At 38.0% G+C, this 22451-nt stretch overlaps 1 protein-coding gene across 2 annotated transcripts in view; it reads right to left on the bottom strand.

Annotated features, from left to right (window-relative positions):
- Nucleotides 1-1081: 1081 nt before the first annotated feature.
- Nucleotides 1082-22451, bottom strand: part of tox3 (TOX high mobility group box family member 3) — a 73378-nt gene continuing 52008 nt past the window's right edge. For both annotated transcript variants that reach the window (XM_047800496.1, XM_027173836.2), the window contains 5 exons: nt 20415-20666; nt 4955-5218; nt 4200-4424; nt 3233-3313; nt 1082-2686 (listed from right to left, as the gene is read on the bottom strand). In XM_047800496.1, coding sequence (XP_047656452.1) covers nt 1970-2686; nt 3233-3313; nt 4200-4424; nt 4955-5218; nt 20415-20666 — 1539 coding nt within the window. In that variant the 3' untranslated portion in view covers nt 1082-1969. The remainder of the gene's footprint in view (nt 2687-3232; nt 3314-4199; nt 4425-4954; nt 5219-20414; nt 20667-22451) is intronic.

Raw genomic sequence — 22451 nt, forward strand, 5'->3', positions numbered from 1 at the left:
GGAAGGAGTCTCCAGTTTCAGCGATTCATACACTAACACTTTGAAAAAAAAAAAAAGAAAAAAAAATTACCCACAATCCCCAACATTTTCCCACCAGAAGTGAAGTGAAAGAGTGAAGTAAGGATGTCTTTATTTTTAATTTTTTTTTATTTTTTTTTTTTTAGTCTTTAATAACTAACAAGGAAACATTGAGGAAATATATCATACAAAAGTATGGCTAATATAATCTTTGAAATGAATCGAACTTTCTTTCAAATAAATATCTGTGATTGTTATTCGAATTGCAAACAATGAAACACGTCATACAAAAAAAAAAAAACGATGGCTAGTGTCATGTTAATGATGGAATGTGATGCGATTTCTTTTCGTTAAAACAAATAAAACAAAACAGAACGTGTAGAAGATATAGTCCTAGTAAGGGTGCAAAAGCCAGGTGAGTCTATGGAAATGTCTTTATTCTATTGACAATTTTTTTATTTTTTTATTTTCATTTTTAAAGCAGAAGATTTTGATTCATAAGCAAAAGAAAAAAAAATGAACTGCTGCCATTAGAAATAATTAAAAAGAAGGAGAAAGAAAGGAGACGCATGACTACATGACGTTTGCAATCCACAGGTCAGTTTACCAACAGAATTTAAAGCCTTCCGTATTAAACTGGAACAGGTGATTATGGAAAAATGTACACTTTCCTTTTTGTCAGCATCACCGTGCTCTTTTTTTTTTTATTTTTTTTTTTATTTTTTTTTTTTTACAGCTGGCAGAAAAAACTTTCATTTTCTTTTCCAAACTTTTTTTTAAGCTTCTTCCAGGACTCAGTTCCACCCTTTACTTAAATTGCTATCAAGGAACAGTGTAAAAATACACAGATCGTTAAAACACTGGCATGAGTCCTTGACTTTTTTTTTTTTTTTGCAATTTCTCCTTAAAATATCCTTAAAATATGCACTTTTATTACACAAAATGAATACAAACGTAACAGAAACTTAATTTAAATTTTTGAGGTAAAGACAAATACATAGATTTTTTTTTTGGAGTGCTATTTATACACACATTTGAACCAGAGTTGTGTTTTTTCTCTCTCTCTCTCTCTCTCTCTCTCTCTCTCTCTCTCTCTCTCTCTCGGAAAAGTTTCCTTTGCTCATGTGCAGCAGGATATCAGGAGTTTTTTTGTTGTTGTTGTTTTTTGAGTTCTGAGTCTGGTTGACAGAAAAACTGCTTGCTGCCAGCACTAAAAGTAAGTTCTTCTTATTCGGGTCTCTGGAGATGTGTGTGGTTCCTACTTCGAGAATCTTTTACAGAAACGTACCGTAGGTAGGAGAAAAAGAAGAAGAAGGAAAAAAAAAAAGGTTTTATTGATGTTTATTGATATACTGTCCAGAGAGCGGTTGAATTCCTCCGCAGTGTGTTAGAAGCTGCGCCGCACGTTCGGGTTCCCGTCTTTTACACTTCAACGATACTTCCATTTTGTATCTGTCATCCTCCATGTTGTCAAGTTGAAAGCTATCAGTATCTTTCTGTTTAGAGCTTTTGTAGTTTTACCACCACTGTTGGCCTTGTATATAAAGCTTATATATATATATATGGTGAAAAAAAAAAAATTGCCTGACCCAACTGTTCCTCTGCCATCGATGTGCCCAGAAACTTTCTTAAAGATAGAGATTAAAAAGAAAAGAAAGAAAGAAAAAAAAACAAGCACACAAGAAAAAAAAAATAAAAATCAGGCACTCAGACCCTTCATAGCTCTGCCTATTTTATAGACAAAATCGGGGCAATAGCCTTCGGCTCCGTATCTTTCTTCTTTTTATACACGTGTCCGTATATCCATCTAGAACAAAGGACAGTTCTTTGTAACATTCTTTGTTATTCTTACACACTTCTTAAGTGCAACTTCAAAAAAAAGCAACTTTGAAACGCTGCTTTTTTATGTCTTCTCTCTCCGATTTGAGAATGCAGGATTTTTTTTTTCCTGTTAGTAGATGCTGACTTGTGAGAGGACTTGGATCTGAGGCGGCGGAGGTGGAGGCTGTGGACTCCCGAGCGACGCCGAATGCGGCGTTCCAGGCGAGTGCTGGACGGGCGAATGCGAATGAGACTGCTGCTGATGCATCTGGTGCATCTGTTGCATCTGCATGTGCTGCATTTGCATGTGCTGATGCTGATGTTGATGTGGATGCTGATGCTGTTGCATTTGCTGCTGCTGCTGCTGCTGTTGTTGCTGCTGCTGTTGCTGCTGCTGCATGTGATGCTGCTGAAGCTGCTGCTGCAGGTGATGCTGGAAATGCTGGTGCTGCATTTGCTGCTGAATCTGCTGGTGGTGCATCTGCTGCTGCTGCATCTGGTGGTGCTGCAAGTGCTGCTGCTGCATGGCCGCATGCATGGGCGGGCTCATCTGCGATGAGGGCATCTGGCCCAGCATTTGCGACGGCATGCCGGGCGCCATGTTTTGGTGCGCCACTGTAACCGAAGTGACCACGTGGCTGTTTCCGACACGCATCTGGAGCGGTTTGGGGGCGATGGCTCGAGGGAGGGCTTGCTGCAGGGCCTGAGAGGCTGAGGGCATGGGCGGGTGCTGGGACAGGGGCGAGGACAGCGGAGACGGCAAAGCCAGGCCAGGGGAGAGGCTTGTGGACGCCAGGGTCTGCTGCACCGAACGGATAGTCTGAGCTTCGGCAGATTCCGCCGCAGCCTGAGACAGAAACAGACGGAAGATGATTTTTGATCCAACTCAAGAATAGCACAAAATCAACTCTTTTTTTTTTTTTTTTTTATAAACTGGATGCGAAAAAAAAATTAACACAGCATCTGTTCCTTAAATTAATTACCGCCCCATTCATCGTTACCTACTTTTACACCTTTGTTTTTGAACTCATTGGATTTGCAAAGTTCTCTGAAAAAACATGGGATGTGGCAACTACGTCTCAGTAATGACTCGCTACTGTATGGATGATTATCAAATATGCAAATATCAGCAAATTATTTAGCAGGCATTAACAGATATGCTAATGCCACAGGCTAGCAAACAGATCCTGGAAATTAATGAGGTGTGCTCATTAGCTGCTTTTACGACCTGCTATCATTACACCTCTACTGAGACCCAGAGAGAGCGAGAGAGAGAGAGAGAGAGAGAGAGAGAGAGAGGGAGAGGGAGAAAGAGAGTGAGAGAGAGAGAAAGAGAGAGAGAGAGAGAGAGAGAGAGAGAGAGAGAGAGAGAGAGAGAGAGAGAGGATCTCACCTTTGACACCAGACTGGCACGATATGCAGCGAGAGCTTTTAGATACTCTTTCTTAGCTGCCTCAGTTTTGCTTTTATAAACCTGCAGTGACGGGGAAATAAGAAAGAAATAAAGGGTGTGAGGAACAGGTAAAAAAGAAATGCAGTATTTTCTCAGTGACTTTATTTATAAACCACCTTTCATGCATTTAAGATGCAGCTCAAATTGCTTGACGGTGTCCCCCAAAAAAAAGAAAAGAAAAAAAAAGAAATAAATTAAAGAAAGAAAAGTCAGTAACATTATATTAATATCGTCATATAAATAGTATAAAAATATAAAGAATGAAGAATATATAAAGGATATCGTTGTAATTTGTATTTTGTAATCTGTTATAATTAAAATAAGTAAAATAATCTCTTTCCCAAAAATTTTAGCTGATCTTTACTTGCCAGATCTGCACAGAATTGCAAAAAATGGTGATCTTTTTTTCTTTTTCTTTTTCTTTTTTTAATCAAAACTGTGTTAAAGTTAATTTTCTAGTACCACAAGATCTGGTTGCTTCTGGAAGGAGGTTAAGAATTTTTCTATCCTGATTTTTCAGTATAATAACCTTGAAAATGTTGAAGGTTAACCTTGAAAATCAACATAAAACCATATTTTGTCCAAGTCGTCTTCACTGTACATCATGTACTAATAAGAATATTGTTCCTGGACGAGTGACCAAGACCAAGAGTATCTCCAAGCTTAAGAAAATATTATATATATATTAAAATAAATGAATAGAATAATAAATACAGATAAATTAGATAAATGAAACCGAAGAGTTTAAGCTTAACTTGGCACGCTTTGATACGTTAGTGAAAGATGATTAATAATGACTCTAATTAAATATATCCTGTACATATCCTAAATATATTCACATGAGGCTAGACAGTCATACAGTCTACAGTCAATGTCCATGCATATCGAATCACAAGCACTCGTGTACCTGCTTCTGTTCCTCTCCCAGTCCATCCCACATGGACGCCACAATCTTGGAGACTTCCCCAAACGTAGCATTGGGGTTCTGACCCTTAATGGCCGCCTGGGTGTCTCGAAAAAACAGTGCGTATGCAGAAACGGGCTTCTGAGGCTCGTTTGGGTCTTTCTTCTTCTTTTTCTTGGGTGTCTTGGGCTTTTTTCCAGCATCTGGGGCTGGGCGCTTTTCACCAATCTATAAGGACGAGTGGAACGAGAGATTGGCTTAAATAAAGCTGCTTGTGATACAGAAATACAATCGAAACAGCGTTCACTCGATCGTGAAAAGAAAGAAGATTGAGAAAGGAAGAAGTATGTTTGTTCTAAAGCAAGATATAGTACATTTTCTATAGGGGCGCCAATACTTTTGGTGCAAAGATGTCAAGAGAAAGTTTTATTTTTTTTTATTATTATTACATATATTATTTAAAATATGTTTATGAGAATGAGATTTGCCAGAGCAAAGTTAATCGAGGTTCTTTATCTTTAGAAATATTAAAAAAAAATTTAATACAATGTACTTTAATACAATATTCGCTTTTCAAGGGTGCCAATAATTTTGGAGTTGACTATATACAAAAGTAGGCTATCCAGAGATAAATGCAGACTTTTTAAGAACATATAGTGACCTTTAAAAAGGATTCCGCACGCTACTGACAAATAAATATACCACTACTTGCTCTAAAAAAAAATAAAAAATAAATCACAAAGGTCAAAGTCACCCACCTTGCTGACCTCATCCTGATCGTCCTCGTTAATGGAACTGGATGGAGACGGTGTAGCCGACTTGCTGGCCGGCGGAGACGGGGACGTGTGGGTGATGTTCGTTCCGGTCATGTTGAGGCCGAGCTGGGCGCTCAGCTGTGATTGGTTGATGGTGGTGAGCTGGTTGCGTGACATCATCGCATTGGGGTTGTTCATGTTGATGATGGAGCGCATGACCATGGTGGGGTTAGGAGGGTACTGACGCAGCTGAGCCTGTGAAATACCCTGTGCAAAATAAATAAATAAATAACAATTACCACTCATGTTTATGTTTACAAATGAAAATAGAATTGATAAAAAAAAAGAAGTATTTTCAGTGTTTATAATCAGTCTACAAGTTTAAAAAAAAAAATCCCAAACCCCTGCGGCTATAAAGCAGGCTTCCAAAATGTCAAAGGAAAAAAAAAAACGAGACTCAGAGCAAAGAAATCCGGTGATTTATTTTCAAAGAGACGTAAGTATGGGTAATAAAGTGCTATATATAAATAATATTAAATTGCTTGCTAAGTAGACTCAGCTAGACACCTAAAATCATGCTAAAATTCGTGTCTTTTATCAGCCGTGTCTTTCTGCCAGAGTGGAGCGCTGGGATATTTCTGCTCCTTAAGGACTGTAAGCACTCTTCTGGGAAGCCATCAAAATCGCAAAGCCACAAAATCAAATTATGTAAAATAACTATTCCAGTAAGTCACTGTGCGTTTCGGCGGCCAAATCAAAATCCCATCCTGCGTCGGTGCGGTGCGGCACAGTCCGGCGTCCTAAAGGTTACAGCTCATAGTGTGCCGGTGACGACGGAGCAGCAAAATGATCCTGCGGTGCGTGTTTGGTGATGAAAATCTATCAGCTGGCAGCTTTCATACATCACACTCTGACTGCCAAAGAGACGGGAAAATATTTCTGTATAATACGTCTATATATCACAGAGCTCAGATTAGATCTGAGAGCTTATGGGTGACCTCTCCCTCTCTTTCTTCATATAAAACGCTGTCATATAGAAAAAGAGGCTGGTGATGGAATGACTGATTGCTGACTTGTTTTGTGGGTTCCATTACAATAAACATGACCATAAATGGACACGAGACAACGTGTTATTCTTCAGTTAAAAAAAAAAAAAAAAAAAAAAATGCATATGTACTTAAAAAAGCAATAAAACACTTTGGAATGCATGGATACTGGAAAATATTCAACTTTAGGTTCATCGGGGCAATAAATCTTTGCTCATTTGCCTCGTAGATCGAAATGTTATAAGAACACGAACGACTTCTGGGCATCACGTTGACGCGTCTTTGATCGTTCGTGTCGTAAATGGTAATCGTTCTGGCAAAAGAATGAACTTTAGGCGTAACCCACCGTGACATCTTTGATCATTTGCCTGGTAAATTGGAATTGTAGGTAAGCCGTTGCAGTGTAAAAGGAATATAATACATCATGACGTCCTGTTATAGGAAAATAATGGACGTCGGGTGTATCCCATCATCGCGTCTTTGGTTATTCGGTTTGTGGTATTTTATTCTATACATAGCTGTAACTGTGCAATTTTGACTTAAAGACTGTGTTTCTTCAGGAAAGAGAGAGAGAGAGAGAGAGAGAGAGAGAGAGAGAGAGAGAGAGAGAGAGAGAGAGAGAGAGAGAGAGAGAGTGTGTGTGTGTGTGTGTGTATACATGTGAGCGGTGAGTGCTGGGGATAGAAAGTGTTTCACATTGATTGAACTGAGAGGGAAATTACAGCAGCTGCCAGTCTCTCATACTGCAACATGATTAAAGGGCAAAGAATGAAAAAAAGAAAAAAAAAATGCTGGTGCAAAACCAAACCAAACAGCCTCAGAGGAGAACAAGGTGATATTCTTTCATATTATCATTCTGTCTTTATTTTTCCTGTCCTTCACACACATACATCTCTCTCTCTCTCTCTCTCTCTCTCTCTCTCTCTCTCTCTCTCTCTCTCTCTCTCTCCGTTTGCTTTGCCTTCCCTGAGACGCCGACTCAATCTCCCCTCTGTGTCAACACATCACAAAGTCTTGCACTTGGCCTTATTGCACAGATCTGTGAAAGCAACTCCTACAGAACACATTTTCACACACACAGATTGGATTGTCCATCTTTTATTCCCTCCGCACCTTCTCGTGCCAAATCGACTCCCTATGAACACATGACAAGGCGAAGGCAACATCTGCTAGTGTTTATTAGAATCAATGTTAAAAACCGTGTTAAATAATAAAAGAGAAATGGCTTTTTTAATGAAATTCGCTAATGGGGAATGACAGAGACGGGATGCGTTTTAATTCATTAATTCAGGCTATAGAAAGTCATCTAGAGATTAGATTTTTATGTGTGTGTGTGTGTGTGTGTGTGTGTGTGTGTGTGTGTGTGTGTGTGTGTGTGTGTGTGTGTGTGTGTGTGTGTGAGAGAGAGAGAGAGAGAGAGAGAGAGAGAGAGAGAGAGAGAGAGAGAGAGAGGGAGGAAAGACTGCGATTTCATTAGCTCTGACCATCTGTGTAACAACTCATCAACACCGTCCCAGTGGTGACACACACCTAACAGCCACCAAACACTAACAGGGGAAAAAAGGAACAATTCTACTTGCAGTATGTGTACAGTAGAAAAACGCCATATGGGAAGAAATTTAATCTTTTACAGAATCACAGAAATATTGTAGGCTAGTTTTAATTAGGGATAGGGAATAAAATCAACACACTGGGATTCTCTGGTAAAGGATCGCACTCCGTGTTAAAATCTGTCGTTGGTTCGATCGAGAAATTACGACAAGACGCACTTAAAGATCGAGAGAGATTAAGCTGTGGTGTTCGTGGTCAGTAAATAAGGAATAAAACAATCGAGGTCCTTGATGATTTAAAAAAAAAAAAGAAATGATCAGCAATGGTGTGGTAGAATGAGTTCATTATTTTTACAGTAACGGGAAAAAAACACACATAATTTTTATCCATTTATAGTTACAGCTGATGTGAAATGGCCACAAAATTCTCACTTCCTGTTCTCATTTGCAATACAGCAGCTATAAATAGTGACCTTCCTTAAATGCTAAATAAATATCTCTTTACAGAAAGCTACGATTTATTTTTTTTTTTTCTGTTTAGTTAAAGATTTTGTTTGGCATGTTTTTCTTTTCTTTTTTTTATCTGCCGTACGAGTCCGAGCGAATAGGTCATTGTGTCCAATGAGCACATTAATTGATTAATCAGTTAATCGATTATTTAATCGATTATTTAAATAAATTAATGAAACCTGTCATTTGGAGCTGACAGGCCAATTAAATCGTGAGACACAAGGTGATAAAGTGACTTCACTGTATATTCATTCAGATAATAATACAATAATATAATCCAGGAAACTAAAGTGTACAGCTCTTGGTGTAGGGCTCTAAAGAAGCTCCAGGGAATTTAAATAGACTATCAAAGCACCCTAAGCAGATTCACCAGATGATAAATATACATAAAAATCAAGTAAGACAAAAGCAAATTGTTGATAAAACTATGAAATTCCTCCTGTAATATACCGATACAGCTCAAATTGGCTGATTTGCTAACAGTACTGGTAGGAACGTAGATGTTTAATGTCACAGTGGTCTGACTCGTGAGGCGCGAGTCAATAACCAATCTGTTTATTCATGTCCCTGCTGCACTTCTGCCATTTGCATTTTGATTGCAACTTTGTCTGTGGCTACAGCTCGTATCTTCAGAGATGCTTTTGATAGTCTTCATAAATCTGCAAATAACTTCTTATCTAGAAAGCAAAGAGGCCAGATGTGTCCTATGCACCCTGCTGTGTGTGTGTGTGTGTGTGTGTGTGTGTGTGTGTGTGTGTGTGTGTGTGTGTGTGTGTGTGTGTGTGTGTGTGTGTTACCATTTAATCACACAACCCAGGCTAGAGATCTCCATCAAGGTCTTTAAAAGCTTCAGCTACTAGCCTATAGAATATTGCTTGAGATTTAAGCAATGTTCCCATGAAGCCATGTGAGGAATTCATACACACCAATAAGATGGGAGTATTAGCATGAAATCTGAACGAATGTCTAACAAAATCAGGTATAAAATTAGCTTGATCAGCTACATATCTTTATCGACCTTGTGTTGATTCATATAGTAGCATTCTCTGACATGCTAGGCTCGGATTCGCTAATTAGCTAATTAACTAATAACTGTGTTTTTTTTGGGGGAGGGGCTAGTTTTTTTAGCGTAGACTCCACTTTTTTTTCATATCACATAAATAAAAACAAATGATTTGAATTAATTCACAAGATGTCAGCGTCCATGATCAGTGCTATGCTATGCTACGTTTACACTGAAATTATAAGCATGTGGTTTCTTTTCTTGTAGTTACAGATGTCTTGTATTTTACATTGAGATCTGAAGAAAATGTTGAAATTCATGATAGATTTGTTTTGTTTTCACTGTCACATGTCTGTGGCTAAATAACTAGCTTCTTATCTAACTTCTTCTTCTAAGCTGTTAGCTTTATTTTTACTCACACCTAAAGCTCAACCTCAATATTCACAACCTCCATTACCTCAGAGATAAACCTTTTACCAGTGAAAGCACACCACGTAGCATGTTGCTAGCTGTTAGTCATTAGCCCAAATTGTTATCCCAGAATATTTCTCTGTTTCTTTCATTACCACACCGGAAGTAAAACCTGTTTGCTGTTCAATTTTAAGGATAAAGAGAGAGACACAAAGAGAGAGAGAGAGAGAGAGAGAGAGAGAGAGAGAGAGAGAGAGAGAGAATGGATTAAATAGATAGGGTGCCAATACTTTTAGAAATGACTGAATTACGCTACTTACTACATGTATAATACCTGATGTTGAATGAATAGATAGATAGATAGATAGATAGATAGATAGATAGATAGATAGATAGATAGATAGATAGATAGATAGATAGATAGATAGATAGATAGATAGATACTTTATTTATCCCAATGGAAAATTCACAATTATTAGCAAATTTGTCGTACATTTCACAGCATGCAGAATTCTCTTCACTACCCGAGATTAATAATTTATCGAGAAAAACACAAACCAGACAGATTTCAAATAAAGTTAACTGTCTCTTTGTGACATATTACATATATTTATCTGATTACAAACAAATTTCTACTGGCGAGCTAACTAGTCATTAGCTAAATTGTTTATTTTTTTTGTCCTTTTTCTCTTCTGTCTATAATTTCAGTTGCCAAGCAACTGTGTTCAAGCAACATTACTTAACTGGTGTGTCATTTTTACTCATTTCAGGAACATTGTTATCAAAATTTCATTAATTATCTCCGAACTAAGAATAAATTAGCAGAGAAAACACAAACTAGACAAATCTATTTAAAATCTTGCTTATTGTCCTTTTGTTATCATTGCGTTCATAGATTTATTCAGTTTATGACATAATAAGACACACGAATGACTATTTTTCACCCTAAAGCATTTTCAGTCTATGCAAAAAAGCTTATAAAACTGTAAAGAAGGTCATTTTTCATAACAGCGTATACCGCTCGGGCTCGGCCGACACAAAAGGCTCCGAAACGCAGCGCCTAAAGGAATCTGACATCACACAATACTCAACAGCGTTCATGTCAAACACCGAGTCACCTTTGATCGATGACTGTTTGCTTCTACTTCAAACACTATCCAATCCTCTTTCATCAAAGCCTTAACCACCACCAGGGAGAATGGTTATGGCCCCAAAAAAACATGGACCAGTCTTCCACACTCATGATCGTACAAACAGTGACAAAAAAAAACGAAGAAAGAAAAAAACGCAAACAACCCTTCTTGTATGGAAGGGTTGGAATTTAGAGGAAATATATGGTGAGCTGAGACAGAGAGAGAGAGAGAGAGAGAGAGAGAGAGAGAGAGAGAGAGAGAGAGAGAGAGAGAGAACGGGGGGGGGGGTGCGAGTTAGTGGTGGATTTATTAAAAGCATCTTGGTATGAGCTGTTCCACACTGAAAAGAATGTTAACAAGTTCAATTTCCATTCAATCAACCTCACAGTGCTCTTGGAAATGTTCCATTGGTGGAGGAGAAGGAGGAGGAGGATGAGGAGGGGAAAGAGGGGAAGAGGGGGGTGTTGGGTGAAATCATCTATATGGTAATTATAAGGACGATTCTGTCAGTAACTTTGGCCAGCGTGAAAAGGTCAGCTCTATTAAAGATAGTTTATCAGCTCTTTGCACATATTCACTGCTCTGCTGCCATTTTAAACCAACACAATTTGCCTTTATTTTGCCAACCATTTTTCTTCTTCTTCTTCTTCTTCTTCTTCTTCTTCTTCTTCTTCTTCAGCCTACCTGTGTTGGATTATCCTTAAATCAAACTGGATTTTTAAATAAACATATGCTACTCTCTCTGCTTCCATCTCTCATTTTGAATGCATAGAACATCCTTTCACATATCTGTATTTTCCTGTCGGTACACGCACCTGCTTTTCGGTTTTACTGCTACCAAAATAGCATCATACTTACTAAAAAGCAAATGTGATCTTCATGGAAGATTTTAATTTGCTCTGCCTCTGAGAACGAAACCTCCAAAACTATTGGAACAGGGCAGATTCCTATTTTTATGCTGTAGGCTACGTATGAGTATGGGATCAAAAGATGAATAATAGAAATGGGGTTCGAAGGTCAGCTTGTATTCGATGGTATTTATATGTAGATTTATTAATGATGTAGAACATAGCACATTTTGTATTAGACCACACAATGAGATGAGCTACAGTACAAAACCTCTGGAACCAAAATGAACCTCCATAACCAATGTGTATAGAAAGAAAGAAAGGATCTGATCTGGATATGATCTAAAACATACAGTACAAGCTCTTCTGTAAAGAATGGTGGTGGTAGCATCATGGCTTGGGCTTGGTAGCATCAAGGCTGCTTCTGGAATATTCTCAAGTCAATTTGGAAGTTTAAAGGAACATTTTATCTACCGACCTAAAGAGAAACGCATCCAAATTAATCGAGAAGAACTTTATCAAGACTTAAACAAAAAAGGTTGTATGTTTTATGATGTTTAATACATCTGGATGTAAATACCAGAGGAATAAATCCTGAAATCCTAAACTCTCGTCTTAAATTTATCCATCCTTTGAATTCCAACCCAAATAGCTTTGGTGTATAATACAAATAAATCGTCCATGCTGTTTCCAGTAGTTTCCGAGATTGACAGTACAGTATGTGTGTTCAGGCACTTAAGATACCTGACTATTTAAAAAATCTTTGACTCTATTAGTTCCATTCAATTGACCAGGGTTGCGGTAGAGAAGAACGGATTTGGTTCCACTTCTTAAAACCGTACAGCTGTAAGTAAAATACGTTTATGTTGTCATCGGGTCAAGAACAACATACCGAGTAAGAGCTGTCATCTTCATTCACCTCAACGTTGACTATTTAGTTCAGCTATTTTTTCTCACCTAGGCAGCATGTAAAGCAGCGACTCTGAGATTTATCTATAAGACTTTACTTTCAGATCACTCGTGTTGTAGGAAGATGCGTTAACATAACGACCATTTAGTCACTAGCAGAAAAAACGTACGCTAGTCTTAAGCTACTCACGATATAAGATGTCGGTATCGGAGCTTTATTTACTCAACCGTTATTTTTATCGATGCATCCTAATCATAATTGTCCAAAATCCGATAATAAATAATCTCCGACCGCTTTCCTCCTTCCATTTCTACACGGCAGGTTTTAAAAACTTGTTTGGCATGATTTGATTTTGAGTAACGTCTTCGAAAACCAAATTACAGAATCGATCACGCGGAAGGTCAGTCTGAGTCTTCATTAGGTACTGCATACCTGCATCGATATCTTTCATTCGAGTGAGACGATACGTCACAATAGTGTATGGGTGTGTATGTTTGTGTGTGTGTGTGTGTGTGTGTGTGTGTGTGTGTGTGTGTGTGTGTGTGTGTGCGCATGTGTGTGTGAGATGGGGTAAAGGGAGATGAAGCACGAAGGTTGGCAAAAATAAATAAATAAATAAATAAATAAATAAAAAATCCACTTTAAGAAATTGATGTACAACCAACGTCAGAACTACTCAGGTTGGAAGGGAGATAACAGAGAGAGTGAGAGTGAGAGAGAGAGAGAGAGAGAGAGAGAGAGAGAGAGAGAGAGAGAGAGAGAGAGAGAGAGAGAGAGAGAGAGATGAACACTGCACACAATTCATTTCAGTCCCACTATTCAGATTTTCCATTTTTATTTATCAGGCTGCTTGACACATCAGTGTATGTACTAGTGAGACACAAACACCTTATTACACTCTAAAGTACTTTGAACACTCTTAGGGAATCAATACTAACACTACTGTCATTTGGTATCGCTGTTGATTTCTTAATTCTGATCGGTCGAACCTGTTTCTCTGAAACTCCACCATATATATATATAAGAGAAAAAGGAAAAAAAATGCCTGATGTTTATAGCTGCTATAGCATAACTGATAACAGAAACTGTAGTTGTTTCCCAATAACATTACATTACAATAACATTACAAAAAAAAAAAAACTGTAGATTGAAGTTACATTTAGTTCAGTTCTTTAATTATTATATAACTTTCATCCGGGATGAATTTTTGAACAAAGAAGGAGAACAAAACCCTTCAGAACATGCTGTACTATGGCTTAGATGTGGTAACATTAACGCATCACATCACTTCATCCTGCTGTTGCTTATTTTCTTGAAACCATATGTTCTGAAGAGTTTTATTTTTTGTGAAAATTTTTTTATGAACGGAAGGGGAACGGTGGCTTAGTGGTTAGCATGTTCGCCTCACACCTCCAGGGTTGGGGGTTCGATTCCCGGATCAGCCTTGTGTGTGTGTGGAGTTTGCATGTTCTCCCCGTGCCTCGGGGGTTTCCTCCGGGTACTCCGGTTTCCTCCCCCGGTCCAAAGACATGCATGGTAGGTTGATTGGCATCTCTGGAAAATTGTCCGTAGTGTGTGAGTGAATGAGAGTGTGTGTGTGCCCTGCGATGGGTTGGCACTCCGTCCAGGGTGTATCCTGCCCCGATGCCCGATGACGCCTGATATAGGCACAGGCTCCCCGTGACCCGAGAAGTTCGAATAAGCGGTAGAAAATGAATGAATGTGAATGAATGAATACATTATGAACGTAAAACTCCATTTTGCAGAAAAATGGAGTCTATGACGTCATCGCGCTGCGAGCAGGAATTCTCACTAATGTTTAAAAGACAATTTGTTAAAAAACGTCACGTCCTAAATAAATCCTGTAGACTCTGATTAGACGTCGATAAGAGAAAAACTATGACATCCGTCTTCAAGTAACCAAATGATACTTTCCAAATGATCTGAAGGAATTTAGACATATTTTACCAACAATTTTAAACTGAAAGCAGCCGATCCGAGAGTCTGATTAGTCTTGGTTAGACGTGTCCTGTTTGTATTTCAGTTACTTGTAGAACATTAGAACATTTCATCACGCTGTATACGGCACACTCAGGATAAATTCTGCTAGAATAATCTCTGAACAAGGTGTATACATGGTTGGATATTTGAGATATTTAAAGTTCAGATTAAAAAATGATTAAGTGCATAATTTTACATGCATTTTCACAGGATATTTGAGTAGTGGATTATACAGAACAGATTATTTGTTACAACATGTAGTGAAAACCACCGTGTTCATTTATTCACGTGAAACAATACCAGAGAGTGTCAGTGTGCAGGAATAGGGATGTGGTAGCATAGCGTCTAAGGGTTTTTTTTTACACCTATAAATCCGATGGTTCAAACCCCTTCAGGAGGTGGTCTGGGACGCGTTTCAGATGAAACTGGACAGGTGTAAATGCTTGTGGTTGTTAAAGCCACATACGTCAGCGCTATACTCCTCCCAAACGGAAGTACGTCACTCGCAGGTGACTCGCGAGTCGTGCATCGCACCAGAAACAAATATGTTTTCCCACCAGCGCTGACTCCGATCTTTCACCCAGGCGTCTCGTCGGGTCTTAAAATGCGCTGCTGCCACCAACGAAAATGCAGCAATCAGTAAATGCTGTTTTCTGTAGCAACCGCATACACCAAAGCGTGTTCCATTTCAATTACCCCGGAAATGAGGTAAAATATATTTGCGTTTTAGGCGGGAGTAAAAAGATCGGATCGATATCCGATCCGCCGAGACGCGTTTATGTGGCCTTAATGTAAATGGAACAGTTTTAACAAATCAGATAGCTATCGGATCAGAGACAACACACGAAATGACCGGGTGTAAAAAGGTCCCTAAGGTGTTGGTAGAAGGTTGTGAGTTCAAATCCCTGGTCCTTATCCCTCAATTGTGCAGTTGTATTAAATGATATAAAAATGGAAGCCATTCTGGTTAAGGGCTAAATGAATATCATTGACTTTCAGCCATCATACTGATGCTATATATTTAAATTTTTTAATTTTTTCTTTTCTTTTCAAATCCTTTAAAATGCATAAAATTTATAAACATCGTGTCATTTTCCTCTAAAATAAACAGACTCATCTTTTCAATAAGGTTTAAGAGTAAAAAAACAAAAGAAATGCTGCCAGTGAAATGGCTCTTGTACAGCATGAGGTTTTGTTTTTTTTTTTAAGGAGGGGAAAGACTCTGAAAATCAGATTGCCCTCATGCTGGGAGACAAGAGCGAGACTGAAACGAGAGCGAAGGGAGATGTGGGGAGCTTGTTAGGGGAAGTCGATTAAATAAATAATGACTTCATGTTCAAGGCCCCCGCTAGCCGCATACAGAACGAGAAGCAGATCTTGCTGAATTGGACCTGGGAGTGAGGAATTAGCTGAGTTAGCATAAGTAAGTGAATAGTCAGAGAATGTATTAATAGGAGATAAATAAGTGAACACATGGCAAATGGAAATGGAACTAGACCTGGAGCACAGTCTGAATTACAAACAAAAATTTTATTTCTCTCATATGCAAATGTTCGTGTCACAAAAATAGAACTAAAAATAAGAATCGAATTACCGTAAAAAAAAATAATAATAAATTGCGTACGTGTTCTATATTGCGTTGAATGGATTTATATTGAAACATATTATTGACTGCTTGATTCTGATTGGTCATGCACGTGGGTGATGTTTCCTGGACACGATTGTTTATTTAGCGTATTTACATTTACAGCATTTTAGCAGACACCCTTTTCCAGAGTGACTTACATTTTATCTCATTTTTATACAACTGAGCAATTGAGGATTAAGGGCCTTGCTCAGGGGCCCAGCAGTAGCAGTTTGATGGATGTAGGAATCAAACTCACAACCTTCCGATTGGTAGCCCAACACCTTAACCACTAGGCTACCACATCCCCGTAACACATAATCCGTATTTGGAAGGAGTCTCCAGTGTCACAATTTCCTTCAAGGTCCGAGTGCTTTGTGCTCTGAGTTTCAATAACCTTATAAGAAATAAAAAAGATGTTTGTGTTTACCGCTCCCAGGTCAGCGGTGGCTCAAGCGTTTAACGGTTAACGCTCTGGGTTGTTAATTGGAGGATGTGGGTTCAAGCCCTGGCACTGCCAAGCTGCCACTGTTGGGCCCCTGAGCAAGGCCCTTAACCTTCTCTACTCCAGTGATGCTGTATCATAGCTTATTATGAGCTCTGACCCCAACCACCAAGGTTGGGATATGTGAAGAAAGAATTTCACTGTGCTATAATGTAGATGCGACAAAATAAAAGCATGGAACTAATTCCAGGAACTGAACTCCTTCCATGGACGCTACTCAGTGTAACAATAAATGGATAAAAAATAAAATAAAAATGTTACCGTTATCCTGTAAGAGATATAAAACATATCGGGATGTGCTTTTATTGGAAAATAAGCCATCCCACTCCCAAAGTTGATTATTTTCCAATCACAGCATGCCCCATCATGTTTTATTCCTTACTTAAAATACGTTAAGCTCCATCAGGAGCTGTAATGTGTCATATTGTCAAGACGATGGATGGTGCAGTGATGTAATTTTGGTTACTTTGGCAGGCTGTCATTGAAAAGCCTATTAGATTAAAAGAATAATGTGCAGCATTGCTAGTGGAAACCATAAGGAACACATCTTGAGTGTGTATCACCTTTCTAATCCAATATAACCCCGTGTACAACTCAGGCATGTTTCAAATCAATGTGAGTTCATGGGCTTTTGTCTGAGTGACCTAGTAGGAAGAACGAGGATCAAATTGCATTAGTTGTGAATGTTTCAGGAGAAAAATGACAAGAGGGAGAGGGAGGGAGAGAGAGAGAGAGAGAGAGAGAGAGAGAGAGAGAGAGAGAGAGAGAAAGTAAGCAATCCAATCAAAGGAAACAACCCAATCACAAGCCTGATGATGTGTCTACAAACTAAATAAGAGGAATAAATGTTTGAGAATTAAATTGAATTTATTTTTTTTTATTTTTCTTTTCACACTTCTTTTGTACACTTTCCTACTAACAATTACATATTTTTTTAATATATATTTATACATTTATATATTTAAAGCGTTTAATATACCAGAAGCAGGAAAAAGGTTTAGTGTTTATCTAGTTATGTTTTCCTCGCATGTTGCTAACGTGATACGCTCACGTCGGTTCTTTCTCTGCAACATTAGAAGGATTCTGCCATTTTTATCCATACAGGCTGCTCAGGTACTTGTTCAGGCTCTTGTCATCTCAAGACTGGACTATTGCACCTCACTGCTGTCAGGTCTACATATGAATGCAAGTCGTCCTCTGCAAATGATCCAAAATGCAGCTGCACGACTTGTTTTTAACCTGCCTAAGTTCTCGCATCCCTCCACTGGCTTCCTGAAGCTGCAGATTCAAAACACTGACGCTGGCCTACAAAGTCAAAAACAGACCAGCTCCATCTTACCATCGCACCCTCAGAGCTACCAGCACTGCTCGACTGGTCCCACCAACTCTCAGGGTAAGAGTTAAGCACACTGTAAGACTCTTTTCTGTTCTGGCACCAAGGTGGTCGAATGAACTTCCCCTAGGGGTCCGGTAGCCGGCTGAGTCACTGGCTATCTTCAAACGACGGTTGAAGGCTTACTTCTTCATGAAATATTAAACAAGCACTTTCTCCCCTGTTTGTTGTATGTGTATTAAAACAAAAAAACTAAAAACTTTGAACAGTGTTTTATGCTCATGATATCTTAAGTCTGTAACCTAGCAAAAACAGAGTTAATGTATTTCAGACATTTGAGACTTTTGTACAATTTTGTAGAGTGATCTGGATAACACCATCTGCCAAATGCTGTAAATGTAAATGTAGTTAGTTATTAAGAAATTAAAATAATAAATAAATACATAAATAAACAAACAAACAAACAAATAAATAGATAAATAAATATTCATTCATTCATTCATTCATTTTCTACCGCTTATCAGAACTTCTTGCGTCATCTCATGCGTCATCGGGCATCAAGGCAGGATACACCCTGGACGGAGTGCCAACCCATCGCACACACACACACACACACACACACACACACACACACACACACACACACACACACACACACACACACACACACTCATTCACTACGGACAATTTTCCAGAGATGCCAATCAACATGTCTTTGGACCGGGGAGGAAACCGGAGTACCCGGAGGAAACCCCCAAGGCACGGGTAGAACATGCAAACTCCACACACACAAGGCGGAGGCGGGAATCGAACCCCCGACCCTGGAGGTGTGAGGCGAACGTGCTAACCACTAAGCCACCGAGCCCCCCTAGTTAGTTGTTAAGAAAGTAAAATAATTAAAGAAACAAAACCAAAATAAATAAATAAATAAATTAAATAGAATCAACTTAAACAATGTTTTGCACTGTTGTTGTTTTGGTTGTTTTATTTTAAAAAAGACACACAAACTAAAACAGAGAGATATGTGCCAGGAATCTCAGGGTTTCTGACCTTTCGTGCTTCCTTATATATTCATATTTCAGTGACAGAGATTTCATTCCTGTAACAGCAGCGTTTAATATAAATAGTCTCACTCTGACATTTCCCTTTCGTACTCCTCAATGCATTTATATTGCGCTGGCATTTAGGTACCACTCCTCTTTTTTTTTCTTTTTCTTTTTTTTTTGCATTAACCATCATCACAGCTCAATCATAAAACATTATGGTTATGAAACGACAGAACGTCTGCACCACATGTCTGTCCAATGTCACTTTTCATAACAGTGAAAGGTGAAAGTAATATATTCCTGTATAGATTTGACCTTTAGGAATCGTCCCTTTATAGCTCCATACGTTATCTAGATGATGTTGGTTAACGATGCTCTAGCCGCTGAAACTTCTGGGCTTCGGTGGGTTTGTGAGTTATAATGTGTTGTAATTATAGGCTGTGTGCTTTTATTGCAGTCCGTGGAGATATTGGCATAATGAATGAGCATTATTACATATATATTGAACGTGTTTAGTGGATCTCCATGATCGTGCTCATAAATCAATTAAAAAAAAAAGGTAAATAAAAAAATAATAAATTTCATGAACCCTGTCTTTGTGACATTTTTAATATAATGGCTTATAAGCTTCATAATATCTGGCGTGAGCTTATAGAAATGATCATAGGCACTGTATAAGCATTAGATTATTATTATTATTATTATTATTATTATTATTATTATTATTATTGTTATCATTATTATTATTACCTCTTACAGGTCTGGTGACCTTTTTAACTGTTATATAAATACTAAAAAAATATTTTTTTTTTATATAAATAAAATATATATATATATATAACCAACCTTTTACCTAAAAATGATTTAAAAATAATATTGCTTTTGGGGAAAAATAATATATAATAAAAATAATTTAAAAAATTCTAAAAAGCAATATTATTATTTTATTATTATTATTATTATTATTATTATTATTATTATTATTATTATTATTATTATTATTATTATTATTGCTTTTACTCATGATCTGATACTGATTTCATAACATTCTGTTTAAATTAAATTAATTTATTTGAGCTTTACTGTAGTGTGTGATGTAAAGAAGCCTGCAAATGTATTAAAAGCCTGTAACAATGCATCAAAATACATTATTATGCATCTCTTGTTACACAGACGTGTGTTTCTATAACATTAGTGTCAACAGTGTTCTTAATGGAAGGATGAAAGGATACAACAGTGTAATCTGGCATAATGATGACATGTAAATAGAAATTTATTCGATCGCATTTTCATAAAATTCAAATAAAATGCAAATTCCTAAAATATTTCCATAAATGCCTTAAATATTTTTGTTTCTGTAAGAAATGGTGGAGTTATGGTTATAGTGTATGTTGAGTCCTCAGAAATGATGCGATTTATCACAATATTATGATATTATATTGACTGTTTAATATTTAATGGATGGTCTGTAAATCAAAGAAGAACATCAACCAGAATCCAACTTCAAGCTACAAGTTCAATACATTGCTGATCAAACACTCACCAGAGGGAGGCCATTATTGATGCCAACACCATCCTGCTCCATAATGTTCCTGGAGATGGTTATGGAGGGCAGATCCAGACTCTGAGGTGGAAACTGCGGGGTAAAATGAACTCGCTGAGGGTTGGGGTGTTCGGGAAGCCCGGGGTAGGATGAGCCCCCGTCGTGGAGACCCAGGCTGGACTCGGTCTCTGGAGGAGGAGTGATGGGAGGGATCTCAAACTCTTCATCTCCCAGACTTGGAGTATGAAATGTCTGGATAAATGAAGGAACAAAAAAATATATATATTACTTTAATATAAATATAAAATTTATACTTTAATATATTTTAACTCTGACTTCTAGAGCAGTATTCTCCATGTATTTCGACTTCAGTACAGTGTAAATTATACAGATTATCTGAAGCCTCTGAGTCCACAAAGCTTATTATACCCAGCATGGCAACCAACTACTGACCCAAACCACATCTTCTGGATTGTCGGGATTGGAGACGTGCTAAGCCGAGCAATTTAAATCATACAAAAGCCATTAATATTCCACTGAAGAAGTCTATTATAGGATAGGATAGCGTACTAAAGGAGATGCTTTGGATTATGGCTTGGAGATCATTCTGCCATCAATAAAGCAAACAGACATAATCAAGACCAGTTCAATTAATGCTTAAAAAATAAAAAATAAAAACTCAGATTTTTAAATATTTCTCACAAATGCTTTTGCTCGGTTGAGAAATGTTCGGCTTTGTTCCTAACGCTCACAGCCGTAAATCTGCTCATCAAGCTGCCAAATCCTGCTGCCTCAGAATTAAACTCCACCGTCACGCTTAATTTACTTAGTTTGACTTCTTGGAGATGGAATTCTTCAAGTTCTTACAGTTCTCTCCATCCCAGCAGCCTTCCAGTAGGTTTTTTTTGTTCTTTCTCCCCATCTGCCTGTCACTCCTGCTGTCTTTCTCTCTTGTCTCTGTCTGTCTCTCTCTCACTGGGGATTTCTCTTTTTTTTTTTTTTTTTTTTTTTAACTCTATACCTATAGCAACAGCATTATAGATGCTCTAAACTGAATTTTGGCTTGCATGTATCTTAAAACGTATCGTCCTATAAATAAATTAGTTCACAAACACAAATCGAACACTTTATAACCTAGAAGATGGTTGTGTAGTGGTTGGAGTATCCTGTCTGATGTCGCTGTGGTTGAATTGTGTATTGGGTTTTGGCCAAAAATCTGACATATTAAGATGTCTTGGCTTTAAGAAGAAGACAGAGAAATACGTGTCTTCAAAATGGAGTGAAAAATGGAGTATTTTCTTACAAAGACCATGTTGTGGCAGGAGGCAGGTTAACTAACGCTTTCTGAAGATTCTATGGAAAGTAACAACACAGCAACTTTTCTTTAGCCTTTGACTATATTATTATATTCGTGTCCATTCATCCCATTGAGATCAGGCACTGCTGTTGGATGAAGAGGTCTGGTGTGCAGTTGGAGTTTCCCGGTTTATCTCATACAGTATGTGTTCAATGGGGTTGAGTAAGTTCCTCCAGTCCAACCTTAACAAAGCATATCTTCAGTCATGGAGCTGGATTTGTGCACAGGGTTATTGTCAAGCTGAAAAAAGATTTAGTTCCAGTGGAGGGAAAAATTGTAATTCTATATCATCTAAAGCCAACATATAGAATCGTTTGCTTCTAACAGTTTGAGAAAGTGTGATGGTCAGGTGTCCAGCTCACTTGAAGGTCCCTGGAAGACGTCCATGAGATGGAAATCTTTATTCAGGGTCCTGATTTGAATAAGGAAATTTCTTAAAGCAAATGAGAATGGGTGAGTTGCAAATCAAGAACCTAAAGACAAAATGATTGAACTAAAAAAAGGATTATATGAACCATGGTTGAAAAAAATCTGTATATATATCAGTCTATACCATTATGGCTCTGCTTTTTGCAAAACACTTGAAGAAAAAAACCTCCCCTGAATCGTAGCAGTGAATCTTCCACCTGCGAACATGGACTCCTTAAACAGTCACCTACTGGATGCTACCTACTTTCTGC

This window comes from Tachysurus fulvidraco, chromosome 1 (genome assembly GCF_022655615.1).
Source record: "Tachysurus fulvidraco isolate hzauxx_2018 chromosome 1, HZAU_PFXX_2.0, whole genome shotgun sequence".
NCBI lineage: Eukaryota > Metazoa > Chordata > Actinopteri > Siluriformes > Bagridae > Tachysurus > Tachysurus fulvidraco.